Below are 20,794 nucleotides of genomic sequence, written 5' to 3' on the forward strand. Positions count from 1 at the left end.
ACATGCAGATGCCAGAGGCAGAGGCAATGTTGAAAGTTATGAGGTCGGGGACCTGGTGCTGCTTAATGCTAAGAACCTACCTACACATGCAGTGTCAGCCGTCTTCAAGTCGAAGTTGCGCCCGCGCTTCATCGGACCTTTCAAGGTTGTGGCCAAGAAGGGCCTTGCGTACACGCTCAATCTTCCGAAGAAGATGCGGACGCACCCCGTCTTCTACGTGGGCTTGCTCAAGCCGTATGCAGGTGCAGATGGAGGCACCGAGGGTGACGAGGTCACAGGCGCGGAGGTCGCAGTCGTCGAGGACGCGACCATCAACGCGGGCACCGCGGGAACAGGCGGGAGTGCCGCGGGCACAGCAGGAGCCGCAGGCGCAGGAAGCGCAGCAGGCGGGGCCTGCATGCGGGCCAGGAGGTCGAGCTGACCCTGAAGCACAGCCTGGTTACACTGTAACTCCGCGAACTCTCGAGCGTGTCGCTCTTCGCGATCGCGAAAGTAGTTCATCCAGCCGTTCAGGCGAACGAAGTCGTCCTCCAAGGTCCCAAGTCGGTCCCAGACCGCCCGAGGCACCCCAAGCCACTCCACCCGCTCAGCGAGCCTGTCGAGATCAGTCGCACAACGTGCCAGACGCGCGTCAATGTCGTGAACGTGATCCCGAAGGCGACCAGCCTGTTGCTGAGTCTCGTGCAACTCGTCAAACGTTGCAAGACGGGTTGGCGTGTCCTCCACCGGCTCTGCTCGATGAGCATGGGAATCTGCATTACCATGTGGAGCGCCTCCTGGCGAAGCGGCGGTGCCGGGGTCAAAACCAGTATCTGGTGAAATGGCGAGGGTACCCTCACTCCGAGAACTCATGGGAGTTTGAGGTGCTCCTCCGCCAGGATTGCCCAGACGTCGTGGGCGCTTTTGATCAGCTTGATCACCAGCGCCCCGAGGGCTCAAGGCCGGCACGCCGGCCGTCCCGCGCTTCCCGGCAATAAGCTGGGGAGCTGCTGGGTCAGCCACATTGCTCCGAGGCTGATCCTGAGCCACAGCGCTCACTCCCTCGCGGGAAGGAGCGGCTGGAGTGCTCGAGGGAGCGAAGCGCGCAGCGCTAAACTGGCCATGCGGCTGGGCGATTGCCGCAAGTCTGCGCTTGGCTCGGACCTTCATAAAGTCAAAGCGGAGCTTGCGTTCAATGCGAACATCCACTTCGCTGAAGCTGGCTCTGAGAGCTTTCATGGAGCTGAGCTTCCGGACGTGCTCGGCCCAGGACTCGAACTGAGCGTCGTACTCGATCGAGTCTTCCCCCGGGCCAAGTACCACCGGGTACGTCCGCATGGCGGGCACGGACTTCCGCTGCATCTGCAGCCACAACCGCTCGCGATACTCCGCGACAGTCGTCGACTGTGGGGTGAGGAGTCGCTCTCGCAGAGACGTACGCAGTGCGAGCCCCTCCGGAGTTCGGGCCGCGGGCCCAATGGCGTGCAGCGCGAGAGACTGCTGGAACGCCAGGCGGTACGCCTCAGCGGGGTCGCGAGGCCGAAAGCCGTAATCGGCCACGCTGGGGTTCAGCAGAGGCCGCAGCTCAGGGCGCTGGGAGCGCATGAGAGCCATCTGAGCCGCGACCTGCTCGGACTGAGCTTTGTCCAAAGAATTGGAAATGACGGGGCCCAGGGGCACGTCCTCACCACGAGGCGGCGAATACCGTGGCTCAGTGAGCGCGCTCAGCTCGTAGAGACCGGAGAAACGTTCAGGGAACGGATTTGGAGTTCGCAGCGGTGGCCGCGGCTCCTCCCTCGACGGCGCAGCGCGCTCTGCAGGTGGACGGCTCGACGAGCGCACAGGAGACGTGCGCGCGGGGCGCTCTTGATCGCGACGGCTCGGAGAGCCAACTGGGACCGGCGAGCCTTCTTCACGGCGTGTCGACGGCGTGGGCGAAGCGTCGCGGCGGCTCGGGGAGCGTCGCGTGGCTGGGGACGCATCTCCTCGGTTCGGAGAACCCAGTATGGACTCGTCCACCTCGCCCTCTTCACCAAAGAGTTCCCTAGGATCCATGATCTGGCGGGTTGGTGCTCGAGGAGAGCTGGGGCTTGCGCGCTTCGAGCTCCGCTTCAGGTGTTGCGCCGCAAAGTACTCGGACACCGAGAGCCTGGAAGGCGTCGAGGGTGTGCGCGCGGGCGCTGGCGTTCGCGAAGGTGCGGAGGCACGCAGTGCAGAAGCACGAGAGGAGCGAGGCTCCGAGGCGGATCTCGCGAGAGGCTGTCTGCGGTCGCAAGACCAAAAAGCTTTATGACTTGATGTCATGTCATGTGAGGGCGCGTTGCGCCGAGAAGTTCTCAGAGAGGTCCACGCGATGTGGATTGACTCGTTCGAGAAGGAGGCTTGACGGTACAAGACCCGGTGGTTGACCGTTAAGCGTGAACACCCGTGTCCACGGCTTGGTGGGGGAGGGCGTAACGGGGTTACACGAGAGTTACCCGAAGGGTTATGAAGTGGGTACACACTGTCTAACCTAAATAAGTAGGAGAATCAGTACATGGCTTCAGAGCAACTGGTTATGCATATGACTAGGGTTCACTATGCTAGATAGTGAACCGGATACATTTACACCGTAGGCGGCTTGGCCGCGCTAAAGAGAAATACATTCAGTTTTGAGATTTAAGGGTTAACTATTGGAGTCCGTAAGGTGTACGGACTCGTACGTTCTGGTATTAGAACGGGCTATCTTAAGCTGAGACTCTGTGAGTCTGTTACGTCTTCCTCTGACGCTGAAGCTACGGCAGCCCCGCTGCATTCTGTGTATATTAGGTGCTGGCAAACAAAGTAAGCCCACCAAAAGGAGTCATTTCAAGCAAAATGAAGAGATTTCTCGGCAACAGGAGACAAAAAACACTGTTCGCGGCTACTAGAATGTACCCCCTGCCTTATTAATCGCTATTCGTTAGCGTTCTGAGTATTAAGGACGCGTTTTTAAAACCTGCATGGCAATTTCTCGTGTCGTGCTGCGTCTAGATTTGTCGAAAGCCCAATTTTCTATTGGGTTTTTTAGCATATTTGCTTGGTCAAATTCGATGCGGAAATAAATGTCAAACTCACGGTTATCTCCGCTTTCGTATGAATGTCGGTAGGGCACTTGAACAGCGTTCATTTGAGCAACATTTAATTTTGAGTGTTGAGGCTACCGGTAGGCGCACCATCCTACATATCCTACCGATGGGGAGTAATGAACAAGTACCAGCAGCGGTAGCAGTAGCGGCAGCCACCGAGCGATTGAAGATTTCTTGTTATCGCACGAAGGCAGCGAAGAGCAGAAGCTTGAGGGTTAACTTTAACAAGAATTGTTTTTGGAGTGGCTCGTTTTGGCAATAATGCACTGCAGTGGTGGCATTAATGAACCCAGTGCCCTGTATTTATGCCATAATGCGTACATTTGTCCATCCCTACTCGACACAACGAGACATTGGTAACAGATAGGAACTGCTCCTGAATGAGGTGGTCGCGGACTCAAATAGATCGCTACATTGCCAGCCTCTGTACCGATTATTTGGGCTAGAATTTGGGCTAGTTGTCAGCATTTCAATCAATTATAGCACAGCGCTAGACTTCAATCACTGCAGTGATTTCAAACCAGTTTCGTGTCGCCTTTTCGACTTGCTTATATTATATAAGGGCGCGATCCTTGTATGTGATCAGTAAGGTTAGTGGACCATACGTGTAATTTAGGAAAGAGGAAAGGGTAAAGAAAACTACAGATAATTTTAATTACATTAAACACGACAACATGAAGCTGGTTGCAAACACGAAATTGGTCGTAGGCCTTAATGGGTTGTACTCGCTTTTGTGCGTTCAGCAATGGCATCTGTTTCGCGCGAATCGGCATTGGCTTCGTTTTAGGCGTCAACAACAAAAAGGAAAGGTTGCCCCCCCCCCCTTGATTTTGACTTGAGATTTGTATTGACTGGGCCTCCCCTAAATACGAGGAACAGCACGCTAGTAGGCTCGTCGCGCTGTTGCCCTCACTCTCCAAGTCCCAATACCGACAAACGGAAAGCATCGAGATCAGCATCAAGCACCAAGTCATCGATTGGATTGTCACTGAAGGAGGCAGCGTCCCGTCACGGGCAGAAACGCACGTTTGCGTGGATAGCGGATCACGGCCTCGGATTTTCGCCAGTGGTTGCGCGATCGAGAGCAGATCATGGACGAGTGTGGTGCTGCAGTCGAATATATATTAAAATATGGGGGCCGTCGTCCCCTGCTAGGATCTGAAGACGGACTCATCGAACTTATTTACGAGAAGCGCATCCGGAAGGAGAACGTCAATCGTGCAAGGACCGCGCCGACAGCAATTCAGCTCTTTCAAGCTAGCCGTACTGCTGAAGAGCACGAGGACGATCCTGACCCGTGGGTACACAACTTCATGGTCCGCAACAACTTTACGTTTCCGAAGCGCACGAACTTGACAACGCAGACTAATGAAGTTATGGTTGATCTTAACTACGAGTTCGGGAGTTAACTGTAGCCTTCCCGGTAAATCAGTAACAACACGTTTTTGCGTTGCAAGTTGTGCTGTTAATCACTTGGCACTGCTATAGCAATATCTATCTTGTAAACGGGATTTTGTTTGCCATGCGCGCTTACCTCTCCAGGCCCTGTGGTGCGAGCCACCAAGGCGCCGCGTGGCAGGGGGCTTCCTATTCTGGGGGGGCAAAGCTTTTTGGAAAGTAGGCAGACTTTAACGGATTAATGTAGGGGGTGATAGCCTACAGCTTGCGCCACTTTGTCTGAAACGCCATTTACGGTGGTGGCGCGGAGTTCTGAATCATAGACGGTGAATATTGAAATGAGAAAAAACTTCAGTGGCGGCCAACTGGTCACCCTTCGTATTACACATGTAAAGTATAAGTTTGGTCAGAATTGCGCTTTCTCGTGCATTTTTGGCATTCCTCAAATCATTTATGCCGATTCCCGCGGGGGTCATGGCTAAATCGCCTACCCCTCGTTGACTTGAAAATTGTGAAGACCAATACAAAATCAAGTAAGAAAAGCTTCTCGCGCTCGGCTCACGTTAAACTTTTGCTCATAACACGTTCCAGGCCGTCGGGTTCAAGGGATTAAGTACTACCCAGACGGCAGATTCTTATTCAATTTCAATACATTAGTGTCGCAGAACTGTAACTGGGGCATAATAATAGAGATAATTAGGTAGGATTCAGCACGTCGCATTACGGTTAAGACAACAATTTCACTAAGAAAATATCTACAACTGATGATGCTATTAGATTTTCTCCACAATCTTATCATCAAGTTCAAAGACAGCTTATATTAAAAGGAAAGATGAAAAAAGTGCTTAGCTCCCTCCTTCTTTGCCTCATTAGTCTGACCATGCTCGTCCATGCAGTCCTGTGGAGATTTTCAGTGACGGATGGCAAAAAGTACGCCAAAACCGATGCTGCAAAGAGGAAGAGACTCTCATATCCTGAGCTATGCCGATCAGACACTGAATGGTTATTCGGCCACAACAGCGCTCGATGCAGAAAAATATATCACCAGATACTTGTTGTGCTCCTATGAACGAGAACCCGGACCAAAGTGTGCTGTTCGGTGAGTATGGGGCTCACGATAGAAGATTTTAATGTGAGAAAGACGTTCTGATATTACGGGTCCCTCTAACGACATATATATATTGTGAGTTCTACTCTAATTTTCCGATCGGGGCGGATTGAATCGACCGTGGCAAACCGCCGGCGAATCGCCAAAGCACTTGGGTTGACTATGGTCGCCCGGCTATGCCTCCCTACTAAGTACGGATTGGGCTTGACATGCGGGCACAGAACCATATGTTTGTTGGCCGGCGATTCGGCAAATGACTTGATGTTTGTATTGGTCGGTTGGACAGGGGGCAAATTTGGCCGGAATTCACAATATATATATATATATATGATGCTATAATGCTACACGCATTGCTAAGTAATCATCGAGTGGTGACAGTGCTGAAGTGGTTAGGGACATCCAAGCACGTTTCCAGAGTGCCTGAACCAAGTAGTTTGAGATGGTAGCAAAAGAGAAACGAGCGCAACTTCAAATTGCCTGCGATAATGGTAGCCTCGTAGGTGTGTTATATGCTGCGGTTAACATGGCTGAAAGCGCCGTTCAGCTCATTCTTGTCAAAGGCCGAACTAACACTGCTTAGAATACGGTCGAAAAAAGTTGTGAACAGATATCAGACGTATTTGAAAAGCATCGAGACTGCTATCACATTCAATCCGAGCCTAGTTATGATGGTATCCCATCAAGTTTTTCAGGTACATGCGTCGCGGTATGTCTCACGTCTGTTGCATGTAGTGCAGTGACTACGGCGAGTTGAACCAGCTCAACTCAACCACGTTGAAGTCGGAACTTCGCGGTGGCTGGTTGGCGAATTTAATCGCCCCCCCCCCCCCCCCCCCCGCTCTCTGAAGTAATGGTGAGTGTGTCTTAAATCAAACAGAGTGCGGGGCCTTCTTCATTCGGACGACCACGCGTTTTATTATTGCTTATCTATCAATATCCTGCGGGCCTGAGCTGATCCATTGAAAGGAAAATTTTAATGGGTTTGAACTGCCGTCAAATGCACGCAGCAGCCGCGTTAGAACATAGTTCTACAGCTACCGCGACTGTCTTTCGGTTTCACACATCAACAAAAAAACACTACTTAAAGTTCAGCGACCAGCTCGCGGTCATATCAGGTTCAATTTCCCCTTTCGACAGTGGTTTCGTAGGAGGAGGAGGAGTCATTCGCACATTGGCTGAAGACATCGCGTTTTTACCCCGGCAATGTTGAGTAGCCGATTAGACGTCAGTTTCTATACTCTCTGACAACATGGGGGGGCGCTGAGATTCAGTGAAAGGGCATGTAAGCACTGATCGTATCTGTCTAACATTTAAGGGTTCTCCAAACGGTGAATTCAGTCGAATCCCCCTTTTTTTCTTCTACGGTCTTACATCGCCCCCTGTTCTCGCTCACCCGGATTTCTCTCGTGAATTTCATATTCGAATGGATGCCAGTGACTACGCAGTAGGTGGATATCTTTTTCAGGTGGACTCTGACGGGAAAGAGCAAATTATTGCGTTTGGAGGACGCAAATTGAACTCGGCTGAGTTGATGTACCCAACCTTTGCGTAGTGAGTTCTGTAGACCAGTCTGTACATTAATCGCTTTCGCCCCCAATTATGTAGTAGTTTGTGGGCTTTCTTTATTACATAAAAAAACACCTCAAAAAGATTGATTGCTTACCTGGAGCACAAGGACTATTACTTGGGGAAAGGAAATAGCTCGTAAGAGTGGTGACTTCGGTATGCCTGGTCTAATTATGACAGTAACAGCTCCAAAGAGGGTGGTATGTTTGCTGGTGATACTGGTGCAAAGGCTGTGGTGTTGGTGATAACGTACGCGCTACTGATAGTGATAATCCGTTTAATCATTTTGGTCTTGGAGATGCAGATACGAACTGATTCCAGATACCTAGGAGACATCCTGCCGTATGATCCTCTAAAAAAACTATCACAAGACTACATTCAACGAAAAGCAGCATGGAACATTTTGTAAAGCTGGCGAAGCTATGCTTCAAAGATGAAAAATAAAGAAGGGTGCTGAGAGTTCATCACCTCGAATGCCCCATGACCAGCAGCTACGACTGTTGCTTGGAGGTTAAGGAGGCACAGGAAAGAGTCAGGTGACAGAAATCAAAGAAGCATTGTGTTGTAGCTGGGTTCGTCGAAAAAGTAATGACCGCGACAAAGCGAGTTTGGGGTTTATGGCACCGCACGACTGATAACGGTCTCATTAAGTCTTTTCGCACAAACTCCACGTCTCGCAGCTCTTCCTCCTTTCCTCTCTTCTGAGGTCAAGGGTTAGCAAAATGAGTGTCGAGTGGAGCAACAAGAGCCGGCGCGCTCTGGTGCACACGGAAGCAACAAGCCCTGCGCTTCGCGTGTGTGAGTCTTGAGGCCAGACGGGTACAGAAGCACGTGGAAAAGGCATGCCTCCGCCCGGGATTGAATCGGAGACCTTCTGTTTACAAGACAGATGCTCTACCACTGAGCCACACAGGCGTAACTTTTGACCTTCGACCACCCATTTTCACCCCCCCAAAATGCCGCGCAGCACAAAATACCACAAAATAAACAACGCACGCTCCGAAAACGAGTAGTTCCCATCGGAACGTCACCGCGGCTATCCACCTACCCACGGCCTCGTCATATTGCAACACACTACAACACGAACGACGGATGTGCCTTCTCCAATATTGACGCGCCAACCACCATCACTCTCCGCCTTCCATATTTACCCGCACCTGCAAATGGATTTAATTTATCGCCCAGCACAACGAAACTTGTGTCACAAGCGCCTTGCCATACGCTTAGGCCACCTAGCCCTCCTTGATCTATCTTCTAGCCTGACTTCAGAACACACTTGTACCAGCTGTCGTCTACCACCTGTCGCGTGTACTGTGTTGTACAAATGCCTCGACCGGGCCCCCTTAAGGTTGGAAGCGCTGACTTGAGAGTGTAATGCCCAGGTCCTGAGTGCGTGTACGTGTGTGTGCGTGTGTGTGTGTGTGTGTGTACGAGGGTGCGTGGGTGGGTGATGTGTGTGTGGCTATTGCAACCGACTGGTTGCAACTTCACTTTGTTTGACGCCCCGCCTGTATTTGGTCAAATTGAGCGTTGTTACGTGCACGCCTGTGTGTGTATGCTCTTAAGCAACAGTCGATCGTTGACTTGTACGATAGGCTCTGGGAGCCGCGGCACCACAATACACGGTGCATGAACGTCGACTGGATGTCTGGTTAGAGCGGTGGTGTGAAAACGAGTGGTTCGACCATGATGTAGCTACATCCACAGCAGCAGGACGAGCAGTTTCAGCCGCGTGCAGTTCTTCTGAGGTCAAGGGTTAGCAAAATGAGTGTCGAGTGGAGCAACAAGAGCCGGCGCGCTCTGGTGCACACGGAAGCAACAAGCCCTGCGCTTCGCGTGTGTGAGTCTTGAGGCCAGACGGGTACAGAAGCACGTGGAAAAGGCATGCCTCCGCCCGGGATTGAACCGGAGACCTTCTGTTTACAAGACAGATGCTCTACCACTGAGCCACACAGGCGTAACTTTTGACCTTCGACCACCCATTTTCACCCCCCCAAAATGCCGCGCAGCACAAAATACCACAAAATAAACAACGCACGCTCCGAAAACGAGTAGTTCCCATCGGAACGTCACCGCGGCTATCCACCTACCCACGGCCTCGTCATATTGCAACACACTACAACACGAACGACGGATATGCCTTCTCCAATATTGACGCGCCAACCACCATCACTCTCCGCCTTCCATATTTACCCGCACCTGCAAATGGATTTAATTTATCGCCCAGCACAACGAAACTTGTGTCACAAGCGCCTTGCCATACGCTTAGGCCACCTAGCCCTCCTTGATCTATCTTCTAGCCTGACTTCAGAACACACTTGTACCAGCTGTCGTCTACCACCTGTCGCGTGTACTGTGTTGTACAAATGCCTCGACCGGGCCCCCTTAAGGTTGGAAGCGCTGACTTGAGAGTGTAATGCCCAGGTCCTGAGTGCGTGTACGTGTGTGTGCGTGTGTGTGTGTGTGTGTGTGTACGAGGGTGCGTGGGTGGGTGATGTGTGTGTGGCTATTGCAACCGACTGGTTGCAACTTCACTTTGTTTGACGCCCCGCCTGTATTTGGTCAAATTGAGCGTTGTTACGTGCACGCCTGTGTGTGTATGCTCTTAAGCAACAGTCGATCGTTGACTTGTACGATAGGCTCTGGGAGCCGCGGCACCACAATACACGGTGCATGAACGTCGACTGGATGTCTAATTAGAGCGGTGGTGTGAAAACGAGTGGTTCGACCATGATGTAGCTACATCCACAGCAGCAGGACGAGCAGTTTCAGCCGCGTGCAGTTCTTCTGAGGTCAAGGGTTAGCAAAATGAGTGTCGAGTGGAGCAACAAGAGCCGGCGCGCTCTGGTGCACACGGAAGCAACAAGCCCTGCGCTTCGCGTGTGTGAGTCTTGAGGCCAGACGGGTACAGAAGCACGTGGAAAAGGCATGCCTCCGCCCGGGATTGAATCGGAGACCTTCTGTTTACAAGACAGATGCTCTACCACTGAGCCACACAGGCGTAACTTTTGACCTTCGACCACCCATTTTCACCCCCCCAAAATGCCGCGCAGCACAAAATACCACAAAATAAACAACGCACGCTCCGAAAACGAGTAGTTCCCATCGGAACGTCACCGCGGCTATCCACCTACCCACGGCCTCGTCATATTGCAACACACTACAACACGAACGACGGATATGCCTTCTCCAATATTGACGCGCCAACCACCATCACTCTCCGCCTTCCATATTTACCCGCACCTGCAAATGGATTTAATTTATCGCCCAGCACAACGAAACTTGTGTCACAAGCGCCTTGCCATACGCTTAGGCCACCTAGCCCTCCTTGATCTATCTTCTAGCCTGTCTTCAGAACACACTTGTACCAGCTGTCGTCTACCACCTGTCGCGTGTACTGTGTTGTACAAATGCCTCGACCGGGCCCCCTTAAGGTTGGAAGCGCTGACTTGAGAGTGTAATGCCCAGGTCCTGAGTGCGTGTACGTGTGTGTGCGTGTGTGCGTGTGTGTGTGTGTGTACGAGGGTGCGTGGGTGGGTGATGTGTGTGTGGCTATTGCAACCGACTGGTTGCAACTTCACTTTGTTTGACGCCCCGCCTGTATTTGGTCAAATTGAGCGTTGTTACGTGCACGCCTGTGTGTGTATGCTCTTAAGCAACAGTCGATCGTTGACTTGTACGATAGGCTCTGGGAGCCGCGGCACCACAATACACGGTGCATGAACGTCGACTGGATGTCTGGTTAGAGCGGTGGTGTGAAAACGAGTGGTTCGACCATGATGTAGCTACATCCACAGCAGCAGGACGAGCAGTTTCAGCCGCGTGCAGTTCTTCTGAGGTCAAGGGTTAGCAAAATGAGTGTCGAGTGGAGCAACAAGAGCCGGCGCGCTCTGGTGCACACGGAAGCAACAAGCCCTGCGCTTCGCGTGTGTGAGTCTTGAGGCCAGACGGGTACAGAAGCACGTGGAAAAGGCATGCCTCCGCCCGGGATTGAACCGGGGACCTTCTGTTTACAAGACAGATGCTCTACCACTGAGCCACACAGGCGTAACTTTTGACCTTCGACCACCCATTTTCACCCCCCCCAAAATGCCGCGCAGCACAAAATACCACAAAATAAACAACGCACGCTCCGAAAACGAGTAGTTCCCATCGGAACGTCACCGCGGCTATCCACCTACCCACGGCCTCGTCATATTGCAACACACTACAACACGAACGACGGATATGCCTTCTCCAATATTGACGCGCCAACCACCATCACTCTCCGCCTTCCATATTTACCCGCACCTGCAAATGGATTTAATTTATCGCCCAGCACAACGAAACTTGTGTCACAAGCGCCTTGCCATACGCTTAGGCCACCTAGCCCTCCTTGATCTATCTTCTAGCCTGTCTTCAGAACACACTTGTACCAGCTGTCGTCTACCACCTGTCGCGTGTACTGTGTTGTACAAATGCCTCGACCGGGCCCCCTTAAGGTTGGAAGCGCTGACTTGAGAGTGTAATGCCCAGGTCCTGAGTGCGTGTACGTGTGTGTGCGTGTGTGCGTGTGTGTGTGTGTGTACGAGGGTGCGTGGGTGGGTGATGTGTGTGTGGCTATTGCAACCGACTGGTTGCAACTTCACTTTGTTTGACGCCCCGCCTGTATTTGGTCAAATTGAGCGTTGTTACGTGCACGCCTGTGTGTGTATGCTCTTAAGCAACAGTCGATCGTTGACTTGTACGATAGGCTCTGGGAGCCGCGGCACCACAATACACGGTGCATGAACGTCGACTGGATGTCTGGTTAGAGCGGTGGTGTGAAAACGAGTGGTTCGACCATGATGTAGCTACATCCACAGCAGCAGGACGAGCAGTTTCAGCCGCGTGCAGTTCTTCTGAGGTCAAGGGTTAGCAAAATGAGTGTCGAGTGGAGCAACAAGAGCCGGCGCGCTCTGGTGCACACGGAAGCAACAAGCCCTGCGCTTCGCGTGTGTGAGTCTTGAGGCCAGACGGGTACAGAAGCACGTGGAAAAGGCATGCCTCCGCCCGGGATTGAATCGGAGACCTTCTGTTTACAAGACAGATGCTCTACCACTGAGCCACACAGGCGTAACTTTTGACCTTCGACCACCCATTTTCACCCCCCCAAAATGCCGCGCAGCACAAAATACCACAAAATAAACAACGCACGCTCCGAAAACGAGTAGTTCCCATCGGAACGTCACCGCGGCTATCCACCTACCCACGGCCTCGTCATATTGCAACACACTACAACACGAACGACGGATATGCCTTCTCCAATATTGACGCGCCAACCACCATCACTCTCCGCCTTCCATATCCACCCGCACCTGCAAATGGATTTAATTTATCGCCCAGCACAACGAAACTTGTGTCACAAGCGCCTTGCCATACGCTTAGGCCACCTAGCCCTCCTTGATCTATCTTCTAGCCTGACTTCAGAACACACTTGTACCAGCTGTCGTCTACCACCTGTCGCGTGTACTGTGTTGTACAAATGCCTCGACCGGGCCCCCTTAAGGTTGGAAGCGCTGACTTGAGAGTGTAATGCCCAGGTCCTGAGTGCGTGTACGTGTGTGTGCGTGCGTGCGTGCGTGTGTGTGTGTGTGTACGAGGGTGCGTGGGTGGGTGATGTGTGTGTGGCTATTGCAACCGACTGGTTGCAACTTCACTTTGTTTGACGCCCCGCCTGTATTTGGTCAAATTGAGCGTTGTTACGTGCACGCCTGTGTGTGTATGCTCTTAAGCAACAGTCGATCGTTGACTTGTACGATAGGCTCTGGGAGCCGCGGCACCACAATACACGATGCATGAACGTCAACTGGATGTCTGGTTAGAGCGGTGGTGTGAAAACGAGTGGTTCGACCATGATGTAGCTACATCCACAGCAGCAGGACGAGCAGTTTCAGCCGCGTGCAGTTCTTCTGAGGTCAAGGGTTAGCAAAATGAGTGTCGAGTGGAGCAACAAGAGCCGGCGCGCTCTGGTGCACACGGAAGCAACAAGCCCTGCGCTTCGCGTGTGTGAGTCTTGACGCCAGACGGGTACAGAAGCACGTGAAAAGGCATGCCTCCGCCCGGGATTGAATCGGAGACCTTCTGTTTACAAGACAGATGCTCTACCACTGAGCCACACAGGCGTAACTTTTGACCTTCGACCACCCATTTTCACCCCCTCATAATGCCGCGCAGCACAAAATACCACAAAATAAACAAATATGTTAAAATGCGTTGTACTACGTATAGAGTAAGTATGCGGTAAAGCTTGTCTTTATCTCATGGTACCTCTTTGGAACGAGAAACACTTCTGGAACATGGTACAGGGTACACTTTGGGTACGCATTTCCAAAATTCTAAATTACCTCATTAAGACGTTCAATTTAAAAATAACGAACTCGATTCGGCATTTTTTTTAAAATAACGGACCCGAAACACAATTTCCCCGCAGAATAACTGCAAAGCACCATATTTTTTAGAGCTCAGCGCTGCACTGGCGCTTCGCCAGGATTATTAGGACCCGTTCCGCTCGTGGAGCTCCACTACTCCCAGCGTGGGGCCGAGAATTTGATACAGGTGGCCCCTGCGGGCCGTCCAAGCTCGCGATATGAGCGGGCCCTCATCGAACTTAATGCACTTTCGACCACTGAAAATTTTGAGTCATTTGGCGCACGGCCAGGAAACTCGGTTAAGTGCAACGCCAACGGTGATTCAAGCTATATTGCCCCAGACCCAATAAAATTGTACAGGACGCTAAATCAACACAAAGAATATGGAAACGAATCACTTGGAAATTGTATGGAGCGTTTGGCCGATCCTATTCACGCAGCGCCATCTGGCGGTATACAAAAAAACAAATGAATGCGGGAGTCCTGTTTATGGGTTCGGCGTATTTCGACCTGCAAGACGTGAACAGGGAATAGGCCACGCGAGGTTTAGAAATAGGATTACCATTGGCGTTGCTTTTAGACAGAGGATTGCCAATCACAATAATTGATTGTACCGTGATCTGAATCGAAGATTGTCCTTATACTGTTTTAATACTTCTACACGGTATCAATAGCGACCCGGCAGAGAAAACAGCCCATGGAACCGATGTTAGCTTCTAAATGCCCATTCTGGGCTTTCTGCTCCTTCAAATGCAAGTATGAGTAAGCATTTACTGTCCAAGCTCAACATGATGCAAATACGACGGTTATTTGGAATACTTACTTTCAACGCGCTCCCAAGACGAACTTTAATCGTGCCAAGATTCCTGTGACAGGCCACCTGCGACCACCGGCAGGACCAGGAGCAACGCTGAAAGAGAAATGTGACGCTACATGTATCGTACTGGCGAGATGAATAGATACACCAAAAAATAGTTTTAGCGATAATTTTGTTAATACTGACCGGACGAAGTCAGTAAGATGTGACGAAGCGTCCGTGCCTTTTGAAAGGTCAGGTTGCTAGACCGCTCGACCTTGGTCTTCGCTCAGCCCTTGCACCACTTGGATCAGCCCTGCTTAGCGCTGCAAGAGTTCCGCTCAGCTCCTTCCACTGAGCGAACACTCCCACTCCAGTTCGCTAGGCTTCGCCGCTTGAACGCTTGGCTCAGCTCCGACTCGGGTCGGGCGAGGCGTGTGTTCCTCACTCTGCGATCCCCTTGGCGGTTCTTTTGATCACGGCTACGCTGTGGGCCCAGACTCGCGTCGGCCACACCAGCTGCTGTCGATGTTGAAGGTCTCCGGAGGTGTTCCCAGACGAAACTCGCTCCCCACTGGGCGAGTCCCAGTCCGCACGTGTCCACAGCCCGAAATGCCCCGGGGTTTCCATAATGAACACAACACCACACACAATATAGCCTCCACTTCCTCTCTTTGGTTCCGGCTCAGAACCACAACACCCCTTCTTTCCCGGTCGGCCTGGGTCTGGGCCGAGTTCGCCTTTATTTCTCTGAGCCTGGGCGAGGCTCGTACCAGCTTCTCCTTTCTTCTCTTCGAGTCAAGCAACGACCCGGTCTGGAGTTAGTGACTCGGTTAGAGCCTAGTCCGAATCCAAGGCACTCACACACACCCTGGGACTACCCGCGCACCAGGTCCACAATGAACCGATACTAATAATCACACAATGCACCGGGGCACGCCAATGTCCCCAAGCACACAATACAATTACCCTGCCTAAACCTCAGAATGGATCACCTTCCACCCGAAAATATGAAATACACCCTAAGATGTAACAGTAATATGAAATAACCGTACTGCCGTCGCACCGAGCACTCTGACAACGTTGATACGTTAGCTTGAATTTGTGTGGATGATCGCCAAGACACCTTCTGGCCAAAGACCTCCACCACTTGCGTCCTTCGGGGCAAAACGAACTCTGTTTAAATGTTTACACATGCACAAACTAGGACTCACTAAGTGGGAGGCGCAATATCCCCCTGGGTACACACTGACAGGCTGCGCGAAGAGCGTCGGCTGTATGCTTATCGGGCGCCCTTGAAGCTCCGCCCGATATCCTTGGTCTTGGCCAATGCGGCGGCTCACGTCGGCGGGCGTCGTCTTGCCGCCGCTGGAGGCCGTTGAGATCCGCTTGAAGTGTCCGCGATCTTGGGCGGTCGCACCCAATGTAGGCTGGCTCATGGCTGATTTGCCGGATGAGTGTACTCGCCGGTGCCACCAACTTCGCCGTCAGTACCACTGTCTGGACTTAAGTTCAGCGACTCTCCACCCGGCACTTCAACTGGACTCCGACAACTCCGCTCAGGCCCATGCCACTCCACTCAGGTCTGTAACACTCCGCATGGCTACTCGACTTGAGCAAAGACTTCAAACATCGCATTCGACGTCGGCCTCGGACTCCACGTCGCTCCGATCAGACCTTCGATCCTCGCCCAGCTTGTCGACTTGGGTGAAGGCTCCATGATCACAGTAAAAGCTGAGCTCGGGCTCGGCACGACCTCGCTCGGACGCCTGCTCCTCGACTCATCTCGGCATCTTGGATGACGGCCCCACAACCACTGGGGAGGTTGAGCTCAAACTCCACCCGGCTCCACTCAGCTCCTCGACCCGAGCGGGGACTTCGGTCATCACACTCGAGGCTCAGCTCAGACTCCGCGTAGCTTCTCTCAGCTTCCTGGACTCAGCTCAGACTTGGGATACCCAACACCAGACACTTCGGGTCTCAGACAATCTTCGCTCAAGCCCAGAGTCTGAGCGGAGCTCCGCCCAGACCTCGGGCTCAGCTTCCTTCGCCGCACGGCTCGTGTCCGACAGTTGGTGGTCCAGATCCATCGCGGCCATGACGCACTTGAAGTCTGCTTGATTGATACGGGTCAGCATCCTGGATTGATACGGGTCAGCATCCTGGATTGATACGGGTCAGCTGGACATGGGTTCGGTGGCGAAATCCACCGAGCCTTTTCACAAAGACCACGAAAAGAAAGAGGAAATCGTGGAGAATGCAGCTAGAGAAGCCCCGAGCCCAGCAGTAGAAGTTTTGCCGTCGATATTGGTGAAGCAACTGGTGTGGCAAGAGCCTCGACATGGACGGGCGGTGCGGATTTTGCACGATACCTCTGCAACCAATGCATCAATGCAAGTTAGCTCGATGCGAGGTTAGAGCCTCCAAATTGCTGGAAATATCTATAGCGTTTAAAAGTTTCTCTACAGCGTACAATTGAGTTTACAAAATTTAGAGCATGTCGAGTTTGGCCAAGAATTTCGGCATTTTCGTGTCAACGCGTGCATGGATCGTTCACACAAAATGGACTATAGTGAAATCAAGAATAACACTAGCCGAGCGCCGCCGCTACGCGGCGGTGAATTTTTTGTTATTTGGCGCTTCGCTCGCAATGCTCGCTGCGCTATAAGACCAGGCTGCCTATGTAATGGGCCTACCTTGGCTCACTACTACGGCTTACACGTATGCGCACGTGTATGAGGAAGCGTAGGTTCCTTTTACTTGAGTTAAGTATACTCGAGATCCACGAGTATACTTTAAACAAGATAAAGACTCCAAGTAGCGTGTTTTGGTAAAAGATGAGAACTGCTATTTCTGTTTTATGTTTCTGACTTCCTCTAAATGTAATATTCTAAACTAGGAATCTGCCAACGGCTGGAGGGCAGGATTCTGCTAACATGCAAGTCACTCATTGGCTAAAAGATGCTGCTCTCAACCAATAGGAATCCTAAGTCTCTATGGACCACCCGTCGTGGTGATCCTAAATGTATGTAGCCTTTGGTGTGTCTACACCAAGGACGAGAAAGTCTTTCGAACCTCTAACAGACGTCGTGTCTGTTAGAGTTACAACTGACTGTAGCCACTTGTGCGTGTAACCCCGTTACACCATCCCCCCGTCAAGGTTAGACGTGCCGGTCCCGGCACGTCAACTACCATTGACCGCTTGGTCAATGCGTGACGTCGAAGAGGGCGCGCTCGTAATGGAACGAGCGCGTCGAAGTTGAAGACCGCTGGCGCAGCAGCGGAGAACCTCTCTGCTGCTGAGTAGCATACGCGGCAACGTGCGAAGCGCGTCGCTGCCGCGGGGGGCAGGTACCTATGTCTGCCCTCGAAGTGTCTTCGGGCGCTGCTGTTAACAGCAGTGCTCGCATTACGTTCCAGTATGTAGCGCATGGTGGGCTTCGTATGCCCTCACCAAGTCTGGAACGTCTTGGAGCAAGACGTTCCGTGGCTCCCATGTATCTTGGTTGGGAGGAAATCCTCTCCAACGAATACGACAACGAACTGGTTGCCTGTTCGTTCTCGGGATACTGTGACCAACAATCCGCTCAACAATGCATCGAGTTGAGCCGTGTGCATCACGAATCGGCGGCGGTGGTGGTGGAAACACGCCCCGTGTGTGATCAACTTGGTGTTGACCCTGATCTCGCGTCTCCCCACGACCGGAACTCGGTCGTGGAGTAGTTCCAGAGCGCTGGGTTCGGCGCTCTGAAGTATCCTCAGGTTGCGGCGGCCTCCCAGGCCGCCTCGATCCTTCCGGCCGAGCTGGACCATTAGCTCGACCCGCTGCTCCAGCGCGACTTCGCGCTGGAGAGGATGACGGCTTCCGCCGAGTCTTCTGTGGTTCAGCCGAGCTAGGTAGCTCGTGCTGCAAGTATGGCTTCAGCCGTCCGACGTAGAACGTCGGATGGAGGCGCATACTAGACGGTATGTCCAGTGTGTAGGCGTTGCCGTGCCGTGCCAGCACAGTGAACGGCCCGATGAAGCGCGGAGCAGGCTTGCTTGCCCCGAAGTCGGAAACGGCATGTTTAGGCAAGTTTTGAGTAGCTAATAAGACTAATGAACCCTTCTCGAATTCATTAGTGTTGCCCCTGCCAACGTTGTCTGCGTTCAGCTTCTGTCGATCAACAGAAGCTGCAATAGCGACTTGGACAAACCGAATGACGGCTTGTCACGCGCTGTACGAAGTTGATTGCGTCCGAGCTGAACTTGTTCAACTCGTTTCCAGCAGTAGGCCCGGCCTCTGCGTTCGTCTTCGCGGTGTCTGTGCCCTGCACAGACCCGTTCTTCTTCTTCTTCTTCTGCTTGTTGGTGTCTGTGCCTCGCACAGACACGTTCTTCGTGCGCTTGTCGGTGTCTGTGTCCTGCACAGACGCGCAGTTCTCGGCTTTACTTCGTGTCGTTGCGGCTGACACTGTGCAAGTGTCAGCGGCATTCTGCGGCTGCTGTGTTGCAGTCGGAGATCCTCCCCCACTTAAGGAAGGAGCCACCATCCCGAGTAGACTCGGGAGGCGTGGGTGCCTCGTGGCATTCACGTAGAACGGTGTATGCCCAGTCGAGGCATGCACCGAGTTGTTGATGGCAAACTCCGCCATCGGCAGGCACTCGCTCCAGTGTTGGAACGAGTGAGCGTAGCTTTTGAGCACGTCAACGAGCACGCGGTTCACGCGCTCGGTCTGCCCGTCCGTCTGCGGATGGTCCGCAGTCGACATCGAAAGTTGACTCCCAAGAAGTGTAAACACTTCTTGCCAAAGGTGTGCAGTGAAGCGCGGTGCTCGATCCGACGCAATGTCGATCGGCATGCCATGGTGTTTGAACACCATGTCAACGAACAGACGCGCCGTCTGTTTCGCAGTCACTTCAGCGGGTACCGCAGCAAGATGGTACATCTTGCTGAAGCGGTCAACAAAGACCACAACGCCCGTGTTCCTCTGGCTGTCCGGGGGAAGACCGAATACGAAGTCCAAAGGCATGGACTGCCAACACTCCCGTGGAGTTGGTAGTGACTGCAAGGGAGCCTGCACGAAAGGCGCAGGCTTCACACGTTGACAAACCTCGCAAGCACGGACGTACTTGCGCACCCATTTGTACCGGTGGGCCCAGTAGAAGTCTCGCGTGAGAAGAAGGTATGTCTTCTCATGGCTCGGATGCCCCGCAGTCGGTGCATCGTGATACTCATACATGATCCTAAGTCGCAGGTCATGGTCATTGGGCACGACAACGCGGACCGCGTTGTCGTCGACTGCACTGTAGAGTAATTAACGAAGATGCTTCGGCAGCTTCTGACGAGCTTGGTCAGAAGGCGCTGAGCCGTAGGCCAGCAAGAGCTTCGCGTCCGCGTCGTGCGCGTACGTGACCTTCACGTCGTCCAACAGTGACGACGTCGGGGTGCTCGATCGCATGGCGTCAATGGCATTGACGTCGGCATCAGTCGTGGCGTAGTCAGGTCGACGCGAGAGCGCGTCGGCCACCACATTGAGTCTTCCGGGTTTGTACTCAACCCGGAAGTTATACTCTGCGAAGAATGAGAGCCATCTCGCCATCCGTTGCGAGATGTGCGGCGACATCACAGCCGTCCGCAACGACGCGTGGTCTGTATAGACCACGAACGGTTTGCTTCCGAGTAGATACACTCGGAACTTCGCGAGTGCGTACTTCATGGCAAGGAGCTCCTTGTCATGTACCGGGTAGTTGCGCTCAGCTGGCTTCAGCTGACGCGATTGGTAGTAGACGACACGATCACGGCCCTCGTGATCGTGCTGCATCAACGCACATCCGATTGCGAAGTCGGATGCGTCACACACAACGTGGAATGGGCGATCGTGGTCGGCCACCGCCAAGATCGGCGCCTCAGTCAAGCCCCGCTTGACTGCATCGAAGGCCTGCTGACACTCAGCAGCCCAAACCTACTCGGCGTCCTTCTTCAGGAGCTGTGACAGCGGGCGTATCATGCCCGCGTAGTCCTTCACGTATTTGCACAAGTACGTGGCCAAGCCAAGGAACCGCCGCAGTTCCTTGACGTTCGACGGCGTCGGCCACTCATTGATCACTTTGACCTTCTCAGGGTCAGGGCGGACACCGTTCTTCCCAACGAGACACCCGAGCACGGGTATCTCGCTCGCCCCGAAGATGCACTTCTTCAGGTTCGCATAGAGCTTGTGCTTGCGCATGAGCGCAAGCAGCTTCCGGAGATGCACCTTGTGCATCTCAACATCGCTCATCCCGTCCGCAGCCCGGCTGTGGACGAACACATCGTCGAAGTAGCTCGGTGCGAAGTCGCGCACCGAGCGCAACAAGTGCGTCACGCACCTGTTGAAGGTCGCAGGAGCGTTCTTCAGACCCTGCGGCATCACTAGCCACTCCCAGAGCATGCCGCTCGGCGTGCTCACAGCCGTGAGAGGGATATCGCTCT

At 53.0% G+C, this 20,794-nt stretch overlaps 1 protein-coding gene and 6 non-coding genes across 7 annotated transcripts; 1 reads left to right on the forward strand and 6 right to left on the reverse strand.

The window, feature by feature from the left end:
* Positions 1–4,177: 4,177 nt before the first annotated feature.
* On the forward strand, positions 4,178–4,495 carry PHYSODRAFT_299119 (hypothetical protein; the record flags this gene model as incomplete). Its single annotated transcript, XM_009525791.1, has 1 exon — positions 4,178–4,495. The coding sequence occupies one exon, from the start codon at positions 4,178–4,180 to the stop codon at positions 4,493–4,495; it is 318 nt and encodes a 105-aa protein (XP_009524086.1).
* Positions 4,496–8,001: 3,506 nt separating this feature from the next.
* PHYSODRAFT_t761 lies at positions 8,002–8,073 on the reverse strand. Its single transcript has one exon. It is a non-coding gene; the product is annotated as a tRNA-Thr (tRNA).
* A 970-nt stretch (positions 8,074–9,043) lies between these two features.
* Positions 9,044–9,115, reverse strand: PHYSODRAFT_t760. Its single transcript has one exon. It is a non-coding gene; the product is annotated as a tRNA-Thr (tRNA).
* Positions 9,116–10,087: 972 nt separating this feature from the next.
* PHYSODRAFT_t759 lies at positions 10,088–10,159 on the reverse strand. The gene has a single exon. It is a non-coding gene; the product is annotated as a tRNA-Thr (tRNA).
* A 974-nt stretch (positions 10,160–11,133) lies between these two features.
* Positions 11,134–11,205, reverse strand: PHYSODRAFT_t758. The gene has a single exon. It is a non-coding gene; the product is annotated as a tRNA-Thr (tRNA).
* A 975-nt stretch (positions 11,206–12,180) lies between these two features.
* Positions 12,181–12,252, reverse strand: PHYSODRAFT_t757. The gene has a single exon. It is a non-coding gene; the product is annotated as a tRNA-Thr (tRNA).
* Positions 12,253–13,229: 977 nt separating this feature from the next.
* PHYSODRAFT_t756 lies at positions 13,230–13,301 on the reverse strand. The gene has a single exon. It is a non-coding gene; the product is annotated as a tRNA-Thr (tRNA).
* Positions 13,302–20,794: the final 7,493 nt, after the last annotated feature.

This window comes from Phytophthora sojae, assembly GCF_000149755.1.
Source record: "Phytophthora sojae unplaced genomic scaffold PHYSOscaffold_3, whole genome shotgun sequence".
NCBI classification, from domain to species: Eukaryota; Oomycota; class Peronosporomycetes; order Peronosporales; family Peronosporaceae; genus Phytophthora; species Phytophthora sojae.